Below are 17343 nucleotides of genomic sequence, written 5' to 3' on the forward strand. Positions count from 1 at the left end.
TCTAAATGGAGTATCGTTCTCAGCTTAACTTGCTTTCAACAATAGCCTGCACTAAAGTGCTGCAGAAACACCACTAAAAATGGAAATATGAACATATGCCCACCACACAACAAGACAGACATTTGGGGCTGCAAGATTTAATCAGTGTGATTGATTAAATCCTCCCATCAACAACTGATTGGCAGGCCTGCTGAAAATAGGAAAACACTGAAGGATTGTGAACTGCTGAAAGGCTTTCATGTCATGCAAAGCTACTGCTCCACTCCTATATATTTGATAGGAAAAAACTTTTCTATCATAGCTGGACTTACCTAATAGTTTGTATCTAAAGCTAGCACATAGTTTGCCTTGAAAAGGTACACGTTTTAGCAACATGAACCAGAAAATATTCTGCTGAAGTCGTTGTCAGTCTGTCTCTTAAAGATGTATCCTCCAGGAAAGCATTAATATGCAAATTCTGCAAAATACTAGAGAGGTTTTGCTTAAAACTAATCTAACAGGGAAGTTCTATACCTGAGATGCTTCCAGACTACGCCTTTATTGTACCATTCCCCTACTTCATTCATGGGATTTTACAGGCGGTCCAGACAAAACCGTCTTCCATTTGTAACCCTCCTGAGTTTTTCCACCACTTCTTCTGTCTTTTTTCTTAATGCAGAAAATCTGATTTGGAGAACAGGACAGAATAGCTGCACAATGCTTTCTAATTGGCAGCAGTAGGACCTTGACGTCTGGAAGTACCCCAGGACTATATGAACTATGATGTAGCGTTTAGTTAATGGAAAGTATAAACTCAACAGCTGCATGGAGTCCAAAACCCTGCAATGTTTTTTGCTCTTTTTCATACAACTTCCATTTTTAAAAAAGCTAGTAAAAGTAATGTATTTTCTACACGTACCTCATCACTTTCGTTTACTTCAATACCACCATCGTTGTCATCATCCATTTGCTTATGAATTGTACGAAGAGCTTCCAGACTGAATTTATCCTCTTCAGTAAAGCATGGTGGACTGAGTAAATGGCAAGGGTCTAAAGGAGGAAATCAGAAACCATTCTTATCTTGAGCTTTAAAAGACAAATAGAGGTAGCAAAAAGTTACTTAAGTTACAGGCAATTAAAATGTAACCTTTGTTAGGATAAGTGCCTCGGTTCCATGTTACTGGATTATCAGAGGCCCAATTTGCACACACCCATATAGCACAGAAGCTACCTCCCTACAATGCAATTGTACACCATTATGTAGGCATGAAAACACTGGAACAACTCGGGCAGAGTCCATTACATATGATTCCCCTACCAGATCACTTCCCTCTCCTTCAGCCACATGTCAATCAGGTGGGAAAGAACCACATGACCAGCAATTCCAGTATGTGTTCTCTCTCTCTCTCTCTCTCTCTCTCTCTCTCTCACACACACACACACACACACACACATCATGATAGCATTAAGGTTGGAATATATTGGCTTTATCCATGTCTATTAGATTGATCCTGTGACAGAGTCTGTCTTATTTTTTATCTGCAGTGTAACTAGACAATTTTAGGCACTTTATAATAACAACAAGAAGTATGAATATGACCAACTGTGTTTTCAAATACACACATCATACATGTTCACTTATCAGAGAGCCATGATTGGCTGAAACATTCTGTTGACTATACACTGTGGCAAGTTTGGGTTTGCCTCCCTGGGTTTGCGAAAAAGCAGCCTTTTTCAGACTAACATCTGCGTGTAAACTATAGTGATATTTGCTGCAAAGAATCTTAAATATTGGCTAATTTAGTATGCTTATCAGAGGTCATGTTTTAGAAAATAATCTCTGCATTAAAGAAACCGCATTGCATGCTAAATGAGAAATCCTCTAATTTCTCTTTACCCTCCCATTCTCTCCTATCACCCCTAAATCTCTACCTTTTTTCCTTCAGCCGGTGACCTTTTTGCACTCTAAAACTCAGCCTTAAATGAGCCACCTACATCTGCCTAGAGCTTACTCATTTGCAATATATCATCACTTTAAAATCTCTTGCTTGGATCATATCTGTATCCATCTTCCTTTCCCCACTTCTCCTCCACATATTTGGAAACACACACTCATTAGAAAATTAAACAGTGCAAGTTATACTTATTTATTTATTTATTTATTTATTACATTTTTATACCGCCCAATAGCCGAAGCTCTCTGGGCAGTTCACAAAAATTAAAACCACAATAAAATAACCAACAGGTTAAAAGCACAATTACAAAATTACTTCTCTGTTAGCCATCGTTTCACCTACACTAACTAGGAACACTAATGTCTATTGCAGTGTTTCTCAAACGTAGAAAAGATGCTCTGTCCACAGTTATCCATTCTTCAGTAACATCCAGGTTAGAGTGCTGTATATGTTGAACGTGGGACTACCTTTGAAAAACATCCCAAAGCTTCAAACCCTGCAGAAAGCAGCAGTCAGATGTTAACTGAGTTCACTTTCATGGCCACGTTATATTGTTTGCTTCCAGGTCGAATTCAAAGTGCTGGTTGGAGCCTGGATACATCAAGAACCACCTTCCCCCACACAAGCCTTCCTCCTAATGAAGATCTTAGAGATTGTTCCAAGTGTGTCTGCCTCCAGAAATTGGGTGGTTCTACCCAAGCTATGGAACTCCCTCACCAAACTTGATCACTTGATGTTATCTTTTAAGCATCAAGAAAAGTTTGTTCCATTTAGAGGTTCCGTTAATAGTTCTTAATGGTGTAGAAGTTTCAACTACTTGCCTTTTAAACTGCTGTTTTTATTTTAATCACAACTGCTGGTTTGATTGGTTTATGTTTACTGATTTATCTACTGGTTTATTGTATTGTAAACTGCTTTGAGGCTACTTTGTGAAAGTTGGAGTAAAAATACCAATAGATAAATACGAGCAGATCAACAAATAATTTAAGATCATTAAAAGTGGTAAATCCCCATCAATCTCGCACAAAAAGAAGTTTGGAATTTGCATTGCAGTGGCACAGGATTAGTGGGCACGCTCTCCTGCCTCGGCATGGTGGGGTTCTCAATCAAGTCCATATAAAGACATGGACTATCCATGGTCATAGACATGAGGCATCCGCTAAAAAGAGTTCACCACTTTGCTAAGAAAGGCTTATTCTAAACTACTGGGTTTTCTTTTTTATATGGGTTGTCCATCAAAACCATTTAAGATAGGATAGAATACTGAAAAGGTTCTCTGTTTACCCTGTAAAAGAAGAAGTTCTGTTCTTATTTAACAGAAGAGAGGAGAAACAGTGTCAGTTCCCTTGAGCACAAGTCAAGAGAACACTTGATACCTCTGACAGATCAAGTTCCTGAAGGCTTTCAGGAGAGAGGAACATGAAGGAGGACAGTGACCTGATTGAAATTAAAAGACAAGCCATTTTATGAAAAACAAGAACCAGTCTAATTAGAAGTTTGTTTCTCTTGATAAAGTCAAAAACAGGATTCTTAACTACATATTTAAGCCCCATTTTACTTAAGATTAAAAGAAAGCATCATCATTATTATTATTATTATTATTATTATTATACACCATGCTTCTGCCCATACAGCTAGAAAAAGTGCAGAAAAAGGGCAACTAAAATGATCAAGGGGCTGAAGTATCTCCCCTAGGAGGGAAGGTTACAACAGCTGGGAGACGCGATAATGGTGTACAAAATTATGCACAGTGTGGAGAATATGGCTAGGGAGACATTTTTCTCTGTCTCTCGTAATGCTAGAACCCAAGGTTATCCCATGAAGCTGAGTGATGGGAGATTCAGGACAGATAAAAGGAAATGCTTTGTCATACAGAGCATAGTTAAACTATGGAATTCGCTACCACAAGATGCAGTGATGGCCATCAATTTGGATGGCCTTTAAAAGGGGTGGGCGAATTCCTGGAGGAGAAGGCTATCAATGACTACTAGTTCTGATGGCTATGTGCTAAACTGCAGTATCCAAAGCAATAAGCCTATGTCCACCTTTCCAAATAAAAACATTTTAGCTTTTTGTCTAAAGGATAACAAAGAGGGGGCCTGCTATATCTTTGCTGGAAGAAGAGGAAAAGCTGGAGCATCACCACCAAGAAGGCCCTGGTCATTTAACAGCACAGGATGATGGCACAGTGAGGTGTGCCTTCAAAGCCGATCTTAAAAGCCTGGGCAGGCCTATATGGGAGCCAATGGTCCTTCAGCCAACCAAGTCCAAGACTGTTTAAAGATTTAAAGGCCAAAGTCAGCTCAGAAACAACTAAGTTGAAAGAAAATTGGAATTACATTGTCTATTCTGGCATCTTTAATCAGCCAAGCATATACAAGATTGGTTTTCACAACTCCAAAGAGCTTGTCCACATTGTCAGAGTCAAAATCCTAAAAGATATCCATTTAAAAAAAGTGACTAGATGATGCCCTAAAAGTAGAGTTCAAATCAGAACAAACGTTAGCAATTTTATCTGCGAAAAGGATTCACGAACTGGCCTTAGCAGGCTACCAAAGAGTCCACTGCTTTTCCCTGCAGGCCAGGATATAACAGACCTTTCAGCACCCAAAAATCTCTACTGGCAGATGCAATGTTCCCAGAGAAATGGTTATGTGGATTTTCTGGAAATTTTTGAACTGGAATATTTTCCTATGCAGATTAGACTGATTTGCATATAATAATTTGCACTGGAAAATTACCTGATGCCCTAGAGAGTGAACTAATTTAACATGTTTATTTTACTTACATTTAGCAAACAAAAGCACCCCATGTTAATTTTTTGTGTCAATACACCACAAGTATTTGACCTGAATTATTTAAAGAGAAGTACACTTAATCTGTTTTAGATGTTATAATGTAGAGATCTTTTTTCCTGGAATATTTGTAAAAAGTCTAAAGATAATAGCATGTATTTCCCTTAAATTCTTTAAATTTAAGGGAGGGAAAGTTACTGAAAACTGTTGACACACTAACATATTTTAGCAGTGCGTTGAACTGTGCATGATAGACCAACAACCACTCATCTACAACTTTGATATTGCCAAGCTTACACCAATGAATTGGTGTCCATTCATTGCTAATGAATGTATAAAACAGAATTTTTTTCACGGAAAAACGAAGCACTAGACATTTTTCCATAAACTTTTCTGTTTTAGAAAATTTCCCATAGAAAGTTTTCCACCCCACATCATAGCAGAGAAGGAAGCTGCAACTTATTTAAAGTGATTAATTATATTTAATTTGAAGATCCGTAAAACAAAAATGCTTCTGCCATGAGGAAAGTGGGGTTTTTATTTTTATCTTTAAACATCTGCCATTAACAGAAAATTCACCAAGCTTTACCAAAGCAAATGCATTAAAGACAGACATTCCAAAGGTTAATGAATGTGGGTTTTCCAGAAAAAACTGAATTGTCTTGACTTGTATTGACTTGTACAATTGTATTGAAAAGTAAGCTATTGCATCAGAACTTCATGTAGCCATTACCCCCATTATATCATGTACATTTGTTGGCACACAAGTATATATTAGAGTTTAAATTTTAAAAGTTACTTCAAAATTAGCTGAATTTCAGTAACATACCAACCAATCTAAATATCTGTGGTGTTTCCATTTTGGTGAATCCCTTATTTCCGACTGCAACCACTCACAGAACCATCACCCCCCCTCCTTTACTAAGCCCTCAGAGCTGTAATTGGCTATGTCAACTGACATTGAATTCCTTGACATCATGATGACAGATGTAATGAGTCATCAATAATGTGTCATCAGTGGGAAGAGATGGCAAAATAGAGCAAGATGGTAAAAAGAAGGGAAGTGGCATGACATCAAGAAGATTATGTCAAAGTTCATGGAGTCTGATCTCTTTTAAGAACAGTGAACTCCAAAAGCTCCCTTTGAAACAAGTTCTACATCCAGTCACTAGTTCCATTGTTTTAGCTTAACACAGCTGTTCAAGGAGGTCTTGCTCACACAGGAGAATTTGTCCTTACATGTAACCAGAGCCATCTCCACTAAGGGTTTTCAAGACGTTGACTGATACCCTGGATTCACCCTGGTATTCGACAAGGAAGCTAGTAAATCAATGCAGTAATGTGTTCTCTACAGCTGCGGTTGAGTGACTGTATTCTAAATCAGCTTCATCTCTACAGTTAATTAGTATGATTTATACAACACAATGGAAAGATTTTTATCTAGTTAAAAGAAGGCTGGAAAATGAAATCGCCTCTGTCTACAATTTTATAAACCCTCTTGCTTGGAAATGGGACTTATTGAACTCAATGGGACTTATATAATAGTTGGCATATATAGGATTGCACAGAAGAACTGAAAGTGGATGGATACTGCTACCTACTTAGTGCAGGACTGGGAAAGACCCCAGTTCAAATCCCCACTCATCCATGAAACTGACCAGGTGACCTTGGGAGAGATCTTCCTTCTCTCCCCGCCCCCCAAGACAGAGTTGTTATGGAAGATAAAGTGGGATGGGAAGAATAATGTATGCTGGTTTGAGCCTTTGGAGGAAAAGTGAGAGATAAACGTAATACAATTTTCATTTCTTATCAATGCAATTTTAAAACATTATGTTTGTCCTACTGCTATCTTTGGTCAAACAGGTTTTTGAAATTCTGGCAAAGCTTATTTACCACAGGCAATAGAACAGAGGTTCCATCACCTGCTGTCCCTTTTGAGGGGGAGAGGCCTTGCCCAAGGCCACATTGGCTGGACGGGCTGGCCTAGCAGGCCAAATATGTCCATGGGCCGGAGGCTCCCCATAGCTGCAAGAGAGGGATAAGTTGATACAGCAAGGGCAACAAACAATACCATCTTCAACAATTCTGGGGGGGGGGGGGAACCTTTCAGGTACGTATTGTTTGCTGTAACTAAAGTTATACAAGAAAGACAAGTATATTTTCTATTTTCAGTAAAAATAACCAAGTCCCTCTCAGCTGTTTCTGCTTACATTAACTATAAAGCTGCTCTATGGGCCAGTTCACATATGAAATTCTTCCATACTTTTGCACAAATTGGTTCATCAATGCATAGAGTATGAGCAGTATGAACCCTGACACATGCAGGTAGCCATCTGTGTGATGATAGTTACTGGGAAAATCCTGGGTTACTAGTTAACGCAGGGGTAAAATCACCTTCTAATACAGTGGCCTGGTTCACACAACCATGGTTCACACAACCCTCATGACAACCTTGAGTATAGGTTGTTGAATCATAGGTTGTCATTTCATGCATATCTGGAACTATTGGTTGTTAACCACAAACAACCCAGAAAGAGAATTCATGGTTTATTGTTGGGTTGTGACTTCTGGGTTGTTTTAACTATGGATTGTTGTTACATGTGAACCCAGAACCATGGATTATTTGTGGATTGTTTCACCAGGCTACAGAGGCAGCAAGCAAAAGTAGTAAAAAACAACAGCACCCATGCTACGTGCCAGTACTAGAGCGCCCCAAAGGCATTTGGGGTACAGGAAGGGAGCAGGCAAAAAAGAGAAGCAAACAACCCAGGAATTGAAAAAACAACAACATGTGTTTTCTGTGATCATCTGACAGACATCATGGGTAAACTCTGAGTAAGGCAACAATATACTATGGGTTGTTATTACATGCGAACCAGGTAAATAAGTGACTGCTAGAGAGTGCTTGCCTTTATAGCATAATGGATGAAAAGTCAAACACCAAGCAAGTAGATGTAAACAGCAAATCAGAATCCAAATTACACTGACCTGGTTCACACAATCATTGTGCTCCAGGATGGCTTAAATAAACCACCATGGTTTGTGACACATGTTGGGTGCCCACGGATGCCCGTTCCATAAACCAACCCATGCATGTAGGTTGTAGTATCATCCAAACCCAGGGAAGGTGGGTTGTTCACATGGTTAACAAAGCACCCACAGTCCTAAAAGAGCCCATGGATTCTGGATGGTATGTTAACCATGCCAACAACCCACTTTGCTGGGTTCAGATGACACAACAATCTACAAGCAGGGCTGGGTTAGAAAATGGGTGCTAGAGAGCACCCAGCACATCCTGCAAGCAGTTAGGATGTCCGTACCCTTCATGGCTTAAAGGGTTTTTGGGATGGTTAATTAGGATCAAAGGAAAAGGCATTTTCTCCAATCCAAATTAAACCATTAACACCCTTGCCAAAGAGACTACGTAAGTTACTAGGGGAGCAGTTGAATTGTTAGGGCATATATTTTTTTGAATGCAGCCTCCACAGGGAGAAATGAAATAGACTTCTTGGCCCTATCATGAGGAAATGCCCTGGAAGGTCATCTGAGCAGTACTTCCTGGCAGGGACAAACAAACCAACAACAGAGGCAGTGACTAGATCCCTTTTTTCTGTACAAAGAACTCATAAGACAATTGAATAATTTTTTTAAAGGAGGCAGGCAAAAACTTTTTTGTTCCGGCAGTGCCAAGGACTTTTAATAATTGTCATTTAAAATGTTTACATGCTTTAATACTGGAACTTATTTAATTTATTTTTAATTTCTGTATATTTGTATTTATAGGTCTTAAATGTATACGTTTAAAATCTTGTAATACCGCCTTAAGGCCCAGCATTGGGCAAAAGGCGGGATATAAATATAATGATGAGTTACTAGGGGGAAGGCTTTGTAACAGCTGAAAGGATCCTGAAAGGAAGAGAAAACTGACATTGGTGAGTACATGTCAGGAGAGGTTGTGTGCTATCTCCAGTTTTCAAGGCAGTAAACCTGTGTGCACCAGTTGCTGAGGAACATGGGTGAGAGGGTGCTGTTGCACCATGTCCTGCCTTGTTGGTCCCTGGCCGATGGCTGGTTGGCCACTGTGTGATCAGAGTGCTGGACTAGATGGACCCTTGGTCTGATCCAGCATGGCATTCCTTATGCTCTTACATCCCCTAGCCTCTATTTCTCCTTCTTCCCTCATATAATGCAGAGAAGAAACTAAACCTTTACACATACTGCATCAGAGGGTTCAGGGATGTCTGTCCCAGCCCCAAACCTATGCTTATAGTATAATTGGGGGCATTTCCCCACCACATGTTTCCAAGTTATTTAAGAAGAATTATGCAAAGGTTTTAGCAAAACTCCATGCTTTAAATTATTTTTGTTGTGCTATGAGTAACAAACATTTATTTGCTTATCTAACCTATTCCAGACAGTGAGCAGCCCCTATACAGTCATCCATAACAGTGCTGATTTCATGAACCAACACCTCAGTGCGAAATATATACATGATGCCACTACAACTGCTGCAACCAGGGAGGCCTCCTCAATAAGCTCCACGTGGAACACCAGTCCTCCATACAATCGCTGCCAGGTTAGTACACTCCCATAGGGGACCGCATGGATACCACCGACTATCAAAACCAAGCCTCAGTTTCCAAGTGGCTGATCACCATTTTAATCACCAAGAACGTTATAAATACATGTAAAATATAAATACCTACAAAATATCAAATATAAAAAAGTAAACCACTGCCACATCTAGCCCTGGTCACTTAAAGCTTGCAGAAATACATATTTCTAAGTTTAACATTCTGCAATACAAACACTCAAGTAAATCCTCATCACAGTTCAGCTGCACTGTTCTTACGTTTCCATCGGTACTCAGCGTATTCCAGAGAATGAAGGAAACTGAAGTGGCTGAGAGAACTTCCTCCACAAACGGTTCATCATAGCAACTGGAAATGGTTGCAGTGCCCAAGCGCAGGAAATACAAACAGAGAGACCATCTGTTCTTAGCTCCACAGTGTTTCCTCTATACTGGTGAAAGGGAGAGGGATACGGCAGCATCTTGACTGACAATGGGTTTTTAAGTAGTAGAAGATTTGTCAAAGCAACGCTGGTGGAGTTAGCAGGGAAAGAAAAAGGCAGCAGCAAGATCAAGGACAAACACGGGCTTTAACACTGCATGATCTCTTGGTGACACAGATATTACAAACACAAAATTACACCCTTTCATTCCACCGGATCCTAACTATACAATTGCTACTATCCCAGATAGTTCCATCTATCTCTTCGCTTGATAGAAAGGGTTTCCCTGCTGCCTTGAAAGTTATCGCACCTAGAAAGATTGAATTTTTGTAGTGTTGTTTTACCAATATACTGTTGCATATGTACTAAAAGAACTGCAGTAACGATTACCACAGTTTGATACATAATTCTCTTTCTCTGCAGTGAATGGAATATTTTAGTTTAAATAAAACGCTGCAGTTTTTCTCTAAGACAACTGCTTGATTGTTAGATTTGTATAGAGTTCGTAGATTCCCTTCCACCACCTGCAAACTTACATTAAGATCAGTGGGAATAGTTTTATGGATTAAAAAATTAAAATAATGCAACCCTGCCCAATAATGAAGTACACATCCTAACAGTGACTTCTTTTTTCTTCATTTAAGCAAAATAATGCCCATGGTTGGTGTATAATTGAGGATGAAGAAGAACTGTAAACAAACACATTGATTACAGAAGCAAGCCTAGATAAGCCTTGAAGCTGCATACTTCACCTCTTATATATTGCAAGGACATCAGGCATTTTCTATACTTTTTTCAACTAACCACAGGTATTTGTTTCGTTCAGACAAAGACCTACGGCATTTACTGTGGTTTAGGGAAACAAGCCAGGATCATAATCAATTTCAAGTTAGTTTGTTTCTTTAAATCATAGTTAACACTAACCACAGTTTGCCTAAGTTCGGGTGTAACAAGTAATTATACTTACTTATTTGAAAAAGGCGCCGTTCTTGCGGCTGTGATGGTTACAGTGTATGAGCCCTAAGGCCTGTGCACATAATGCCAAGCCAGTGTTATGTGCAAACCAGGCTAACAGGCCATTGTGAATGGAAAATGCATTTAATCAAAAGACAATTTTTAAGCCCTTGGCTTCAAAACAATGCAACATATCTTAAAATTGGTGAAGTCAGGCTACTACCTGCTAATTCGATGAGAAATTACCCCCCTTTAAAAAAATATTCCCTCTTTCCTTAGCACAAGGCCCATCAATCCAAGAACACTGGGTCAGTAAACCATGCTGCAGCTAGTAGAGAGCTGGGCCTTCTGGGTGGGTTGTTCTCTGTAATAAACACTGCTTTTCAAGAGAGGACCCCCATCTATCTTTGTTAAGAAGAGACATACATCAAGCACGTTTCTCACAAGTGGTGCAAAGAGAAAAGCTGTACCTAATCAAGTAAAAGCCTACTAGTTAAGTATAAATACAATCAATATGGAACTGTAGTTTGCATTTCTCGTTTGTCCATAAAATATCACTCTATAAATGCTTGTTCTTTCAAATAACGCAACTACACTTGCAGGTTCCTTGCCTCCTATTTCTATTTGTATGTCTGTTTCCATAAAATTTGGACACTCAAGAAGCTTGTACTGGGAGCCTCGTCCTTGTAGGAATTAGAGATACCAATGGGCCTATTCAGACAACACACTAAGCCATGGTTAAGCCACTAACCCTTCTGCCGCAAATGGTTAGTGAGCGTGTTTAAACCGTGGTTATGTAGTCACTATGGGCAGAAATGGTTCACACAACATGTTAAGTCATGGTTCACACAACATACTAAGCCATAATGTTTAGCTCAAAATGCTTAACTATCGTGGCTTAGCGTGTTGTCTGAACAGGGCCTATATGTTCCAATAAACTGTATCTTTGGAATAATCCCTAGACTCAATACCCCAAGCCTAAGTACTGTACATGTAGTTGAAATAACTGCAATCAGTTACCCTCACCTCTATTTTCTATCACACCCTCTTCTTCTGTTTCCCATGTGAGCTTTTAAGATTATAAGTCTCTTCAGGTAGGAATTTATCAATCCTGTCCTTTGCAAAGCACCATGTATACAGCTGGCCCTAAGCAAATAAATAGAATAAAAATAACATACCCTCTACTCAAACAGATATAGGCAATATTCGGCCTTTCACCAACATACTAAGCACATTAATCTATAAGAGCACAATCCTGTACATGCCTACATAGCAGTAAACCACAGAGTGAGGCTTACTTCCAGATAAGCACACGTAAAATTGTAGCCTGAGATTCCTAACCAGAAGGCTTTAAAAACATTTAGATCATCTGCAAAAGCCAAAATTTTGCAGGTAGGTTATAAAAACAAGTTCAGATATTTCTTCCACATTCAAGAGTCCTGTGGCACCTTAACAATGTAACGAATTTATACATTTCCATAAGCGTGCTATCATATACAACAATCTGTAATTTGTTTGCAATACGTGTGTGTTAGATTTGCACCACCATCCTCTTTAATGCATCCAGTTTTTGCTCCTTTGTGTGTAACCGTGCACGCTTTTGATGGTGCATTGGGTGACTCCTGACTAAGAGAGACTATATATGAAGGTTGGTCTTGATCCTGCAAGGGTTTATTTGCATCATATCATTTTTGGTGCAGGATTTCGCTCCTTTGTAGGTAATCGTGCAGGGGTTTGATTGTGCATCAGGTGCCTCTTGACTAGGGGAGGCTGTGTATGAAGTGTTCTCCCGATCCTGCAAACCTCCAGTGCTTTAGAGCCACCACCCCTTTGCCACGGTGATGCTGGAAGCGCTGAATGAAGCCCCTGTACTTTACCCCACACCTCTCCCCTCTCATTGTGATATTGTAGAAGGTTAAAATAGTCTTCTGCAATGTTGTCAATGAGTGAAATAGCACCACTGTTGGGGCAGGAGGACTGCAGCAGGACAAGAAGCAGAGGCAAGACTCACACAGTCATCCCTCCGCCCCCTGGCATGGTCGCTTAATAAGCTATACACAGTACCTTATTTGTCTGATCATCTGTGGGATAACAGTAGCTTAACTTCAAAATAAGCTTCTGTGAGTAGCTTATTAACCCATCATGGCTTAAAGTGGCATCCAAATGCAGCCCAAGTGTATTATTTTTAGGAACACTAGTTTATATCTTATTCTGGCTTTTATATAGAAATTGCATATTAAAGATCCTCATGGATATTGTATTCTTCCCCTTATCCCAATTTCTGAGGTTTCCCTTGTTTGACTTTTATATGGTAGCCTTTTGTTAGTACACATTTGCATAGGAGGAAGCAGATTAAACATGGGGAGCAAAGGAGATTGAAAAAATCAGTCAAATCTTCACAGCTGGTTAACATGATACAATATTAATGAGAGAAAATCATGAAAAGGAAGACGAGCTACTCAGCCTTATGTCTATTTACTTTGTGCAAACAGAATCATTTAGCTGGGTTTCCTATAAAACAACTGTTCTATAAACTTTTCATGAAATTTAAAAAAGCTACGACTGCAATCCTATACTCACCTACTTCAGGGTAGCTCCCATTAAACTCAAGTAGGGCTTACATCTGAGTAGACATTACACTGGAAGTATTAATATTTAAAAGCCAACTTCTCAGTGAAAACGGTAAAATTATCAATTTTTACGTACTAAAAACACATAATGCAATAATGTCATTTAATCTCTTCCGAAGAAGACGCTATTAATCCAAAGCAAACTGATCAAATTGAGATGTAAATAGTGTTTGGTACATTGTTTTCATAATTTACTATACAGTAATATTTATTACGAATATGCAAAACCAGGCACAAGCCCTGAAAAACTCTTAAAAGTCTAAATCACAGGACATAATCAGCAATTATGCAAAGTTACAGAAATTAAGGTTTACCAAATACAAAAAGGCACTGTTCAAACGCCTTAACTGATTTCCTACTGAAGAAAGACTTAAGAAAATGAAACTTAAGACATTGGCATGTAAATTCCTTTTTATAATCCAGAACACATGTCCTGATCTTTTGACTCCCTCCCAAAAGTATTTATTAGTAATTTGCAGACTAACTGGAATGTTTCCCCTTCCAATACTATTTTATAAAACCAAAAGAGAGAGAATTATTTTTTAAAACTTATCAGCTCAGCTTGTATTTGTGTGGGAGGACACAAGCTTTCGAGTCTGTATACTCCTGGCAAAGAGAATGGTAGATAGGTAAAAAGCTTTCAAGAATATAGAGAACAAGAAGTATAGAGAGCAAACACAGAACGATAGAATTGTGGTGTTGGAAGGGACCACAAGGATCATCTACTTCAACCCTCTGCAATGTGCAGGAAAAGCAATTAAACCATCCATGAGAGGTGGCTATCCAGCCTCTTCTTAAAAACCTCCCAAGATGGAGAACTCACAACAAACAAATCTTTGGAAAACAAAAAGAGGTAGTGGAGGAACTCCCCATCTGAGCAGGGAGAGCAGAAGACTTCCAGAAAGGTGGCGAGGAGGAGGAAGAGAAAGAAGAACTGGGTTCACACAATATGAGAACCCATACTCAACTCTGAGTATGAGTTGTTCAGTGTGGGTTGTCACTGAACCATGGGTTGTTGTGTCATCTTATCCCAGCCACACTAACAAACTATGATTTATTAACCACTGCCAATCCATGAAGAGAACACATGGGGCCTGTTCAGACAACATGCTAATTCATGGTTAGGCCACTAAATCTTTTGCAACAAATCATTAGTGAGCATGTTTAAACAACAGTTATGCAGCCACCATGGTTAGCAATGGTTCACACAACACACTAAGTCACCGTTCACATGACACGCTAAGCCATAATGTTTCGCTCAAAATGCTTAACTACCATGGCTCAGCGCGTTGTCTGAAGAGTGTAATAGTTTGTTATTGGTTTGTGAACTGTGGGTTGTTCATGGTTAACTAACCATAGTTTGTTAGTGCAGCCGGGTTCACACAACACACCTTTCAACAACAACTCATGGTTCACCAACAATTTACACTCAATCCATACTTGATGTTGAGTATGGATCATTGTGTCATGTGAATCCTGCCAAGGGGTGGCTCTGCGCACTCCTTGACTGACTTCTCCCATAACTCAACAGCCCTTCATAGAAAAAAAGGTTCACCATTCCACATGACTCCATCACATTCAATAGGGGAAGAATTAAGAGGCTCCAGAGGCAAACACTGCAAGTTAGACAAAAACTTAGAGAACTGCATCCCCATTCCAACAGGAATCCAGGGGCTTAGGGAAAAAATCATCCCTTATTTAAGCAAGACTTTAACAAGATCCTGAAGTTCTTTTCTGAGCTTGGCATTTAACCAAACATTCAGTGTCCATAGATAGGATGTTGAAATCCTTGGACTTGCTTTAAAAGATTGCCTAAAGGAACAATTCTAAAATTGGGGTTCATGGCTTACTTTCCAGGATGTCTGAGAATATAATGAAAGTAGGAAAAATGCTGAAGAGCCAGATATTTCTGAAGTTGCTGGCTTCTTTTGTGTGCTGTAGAAACATCTAAGAGGCTCACAATGCCCCCAAAGTATAGCAAAACACTGGAGAAATAATAAATTTTTTACAATGCATCAGGAAGGAGAATAGTTAAGACTGCTAAGTTACAATATTTTAAAACTTAACAAGGTTACAGAACTAAATGGCAGGTAGTTCAAGAAAAGCAAAGAAATTTGAAGGACTAGGTGACTGAACCCAGGCAGTCATGTCAAGGGGGGGAAATAATGTATTATCTTTCTGCATCTTTCTTCCTGATATTTCAGGTGCAGCAAATTTCAGTCCAACTATTTTAATGAGGGGAGAGAGTAAAAAAAGCACTAACATGTTCTACTTCCTCCAGAAAAAAGGTAGTGTCAATAAATACATAAAACTGCAAAAATGTCCAGGTGTGTCGAGCTGCAATTCATCACAGAATGCCAGCCAGCAATTCATCAGCTTGGATTTGGGCTTAAGGGAAGATTTATTTAAAAGAATACCCAGCTAGCCATACAAGAATATCTGGTGGCCAAATCTCAAAAATACAGCATTAAGAAAATATATCAAGTAGCTTAATGATCAGGATTGGGGACACTCTATGCTAAAAATAAAAGAAATAAATTTTGTGTCTGGCCAATCCAGCTGTGTGCATTAGGAAAAGCTGAATTCTGCAACCTGTATGAATTATTCAAACAGAGCAAGTTTCTGATTTATTCATTTATTTGCATAATTTGGCTATGCTCCAAAACCAACCACTAGTAATGTCATTCAGAAGTTTCTGCAACCTCTTACAATAATATTCAATATTTTGTTCCCCAGTATGCCCTCATACAAAGAGAGAGTAAAAGACATTCTTAAGTGTCATAAACTAAAAAACTTTCTGGTCAACTGGGAAAGTTTCAACATGCTTACAAACAAGAGTAATTTTACCTTATTTATAGGGGACCACATTTCCACTCACTAACTTTGTCACAGTTCAAGTTTCATCACTTTCTGGAAAGGGTAACATGCTTGGAGCTGAGGAACAAGCCGGGATCATTCGTGAAGTTACACTGAACTTGGGAAGGCTCAGCATTAACAAGAGGAAAGTTCCCTGCTCTACTCCAGTTCTAAAGTAGAAATGAAGTTTGGGATTGGCCAACTCCAAAACAATCCCCTTAGCAACAGAAGTTTAGAAGCTAGAAAGGAGATCACCTCTCTCCTCCCAAAGAAGGGCACTGTGAGATCAAGGAATAAACCTCCAAACTGTGCACACTTGCCTGGGAGTGAAACCTATTGAACACAATGGGACTTGCTTGTGAATAAGCATGCAAACGATTGGACTGAAGGGCAGGCTGAAGGGCAGGCATTAGTTTGACTACCAAGCCCAGTGAAAACATGTGTAGCCCTGATTATAGTGTTAGATAAACAGGTGACTATTCTGCAACAGAAAATGATCTTTCCAGCATCTATATTTTGTAGGACACTACTAAGTTTGCCTGCATCCCTTTCTCCTATTGTATCACTTGCAGGTTGCTAAAAGGACTGTATAACCAGGAATTGAAAGTCCACTAAAATGCTTGACCTCTAATAGGCAAATTAAAAAGGGACTAAAAATGTATGCCATGTTAATTTTACTTGCTGTGCAGTTATAAAAATATATATTTTCAATAGCCCAAAGTATTTCAGCTAACCCAATATGAAATACTTTACAAATACAAAACTTTACTTGGAAATTATTTTATTAAAATACTTGTAAATATTTTAAGACATACTTCCTTACATTGTTTACATTTTACCAAAATAATATATATATATATCACTGCTGCCTTACTGTTCCCTGGGTTACAAAAGGAGCAAGTAGGAGAAGATAAGGATTTAAAGCCTGCTTCAGCACAGAAGCAAAATTAGACCTCAAATCCTTTAAGGAAAGGGGTTAATCACTTAATATGTTTTAATGCATAGATTTGGGTGGGCTATGACCAAGCAAATAAAGAAAGAGGGAGTTGCCTATCAATTATTCAGCAAGGTCAATGGGTTAAAACAGCTTTTCTACTATTATCACCACCACCCTCTTATAGAGAAACGTGTGTAATATTTCATCAAAACATAACGTGTCTC

General features: G+C 39.0%; 1 protein-coding gene across 1 annotated transcript in view; it reads right to left on the minus strand.

Annotated features, from left to right (window-relative positions):
• Positions 1-17343, minus strand: part of STIM2 (stromal interaction molecule 2) — a 75546-nt gene that overhangs the window by 38394 nt on the left and 19809 nt on the right. The window contains exon 2 of the mRNA XM_063135119.1: positions 899-1029. Coding sequence (XP_062991189.1) covers positions 899-1029 — 131 coding nt within the window. The remainder of the gene's footprint in view (positions 1-898; positions 1030-17343) is intronic.

Source organism: Elgaria multicarinata, chromosome 10 (genome assembly GCF_023053635.1).
Source record: "Elgaria multicarinata webbii isolate HBS135686 ecotype San Diego chromosome 10, rElgMul1.1.pri, whole genome shotgun sequence".
NCBI classification, from domain to species: domain Eukaryota; kingdom Metazoa; phylum Chordata; class Lepidosauria; order Squamata; family Anguidae; genus Elgaria; species Elgaria multicarinata.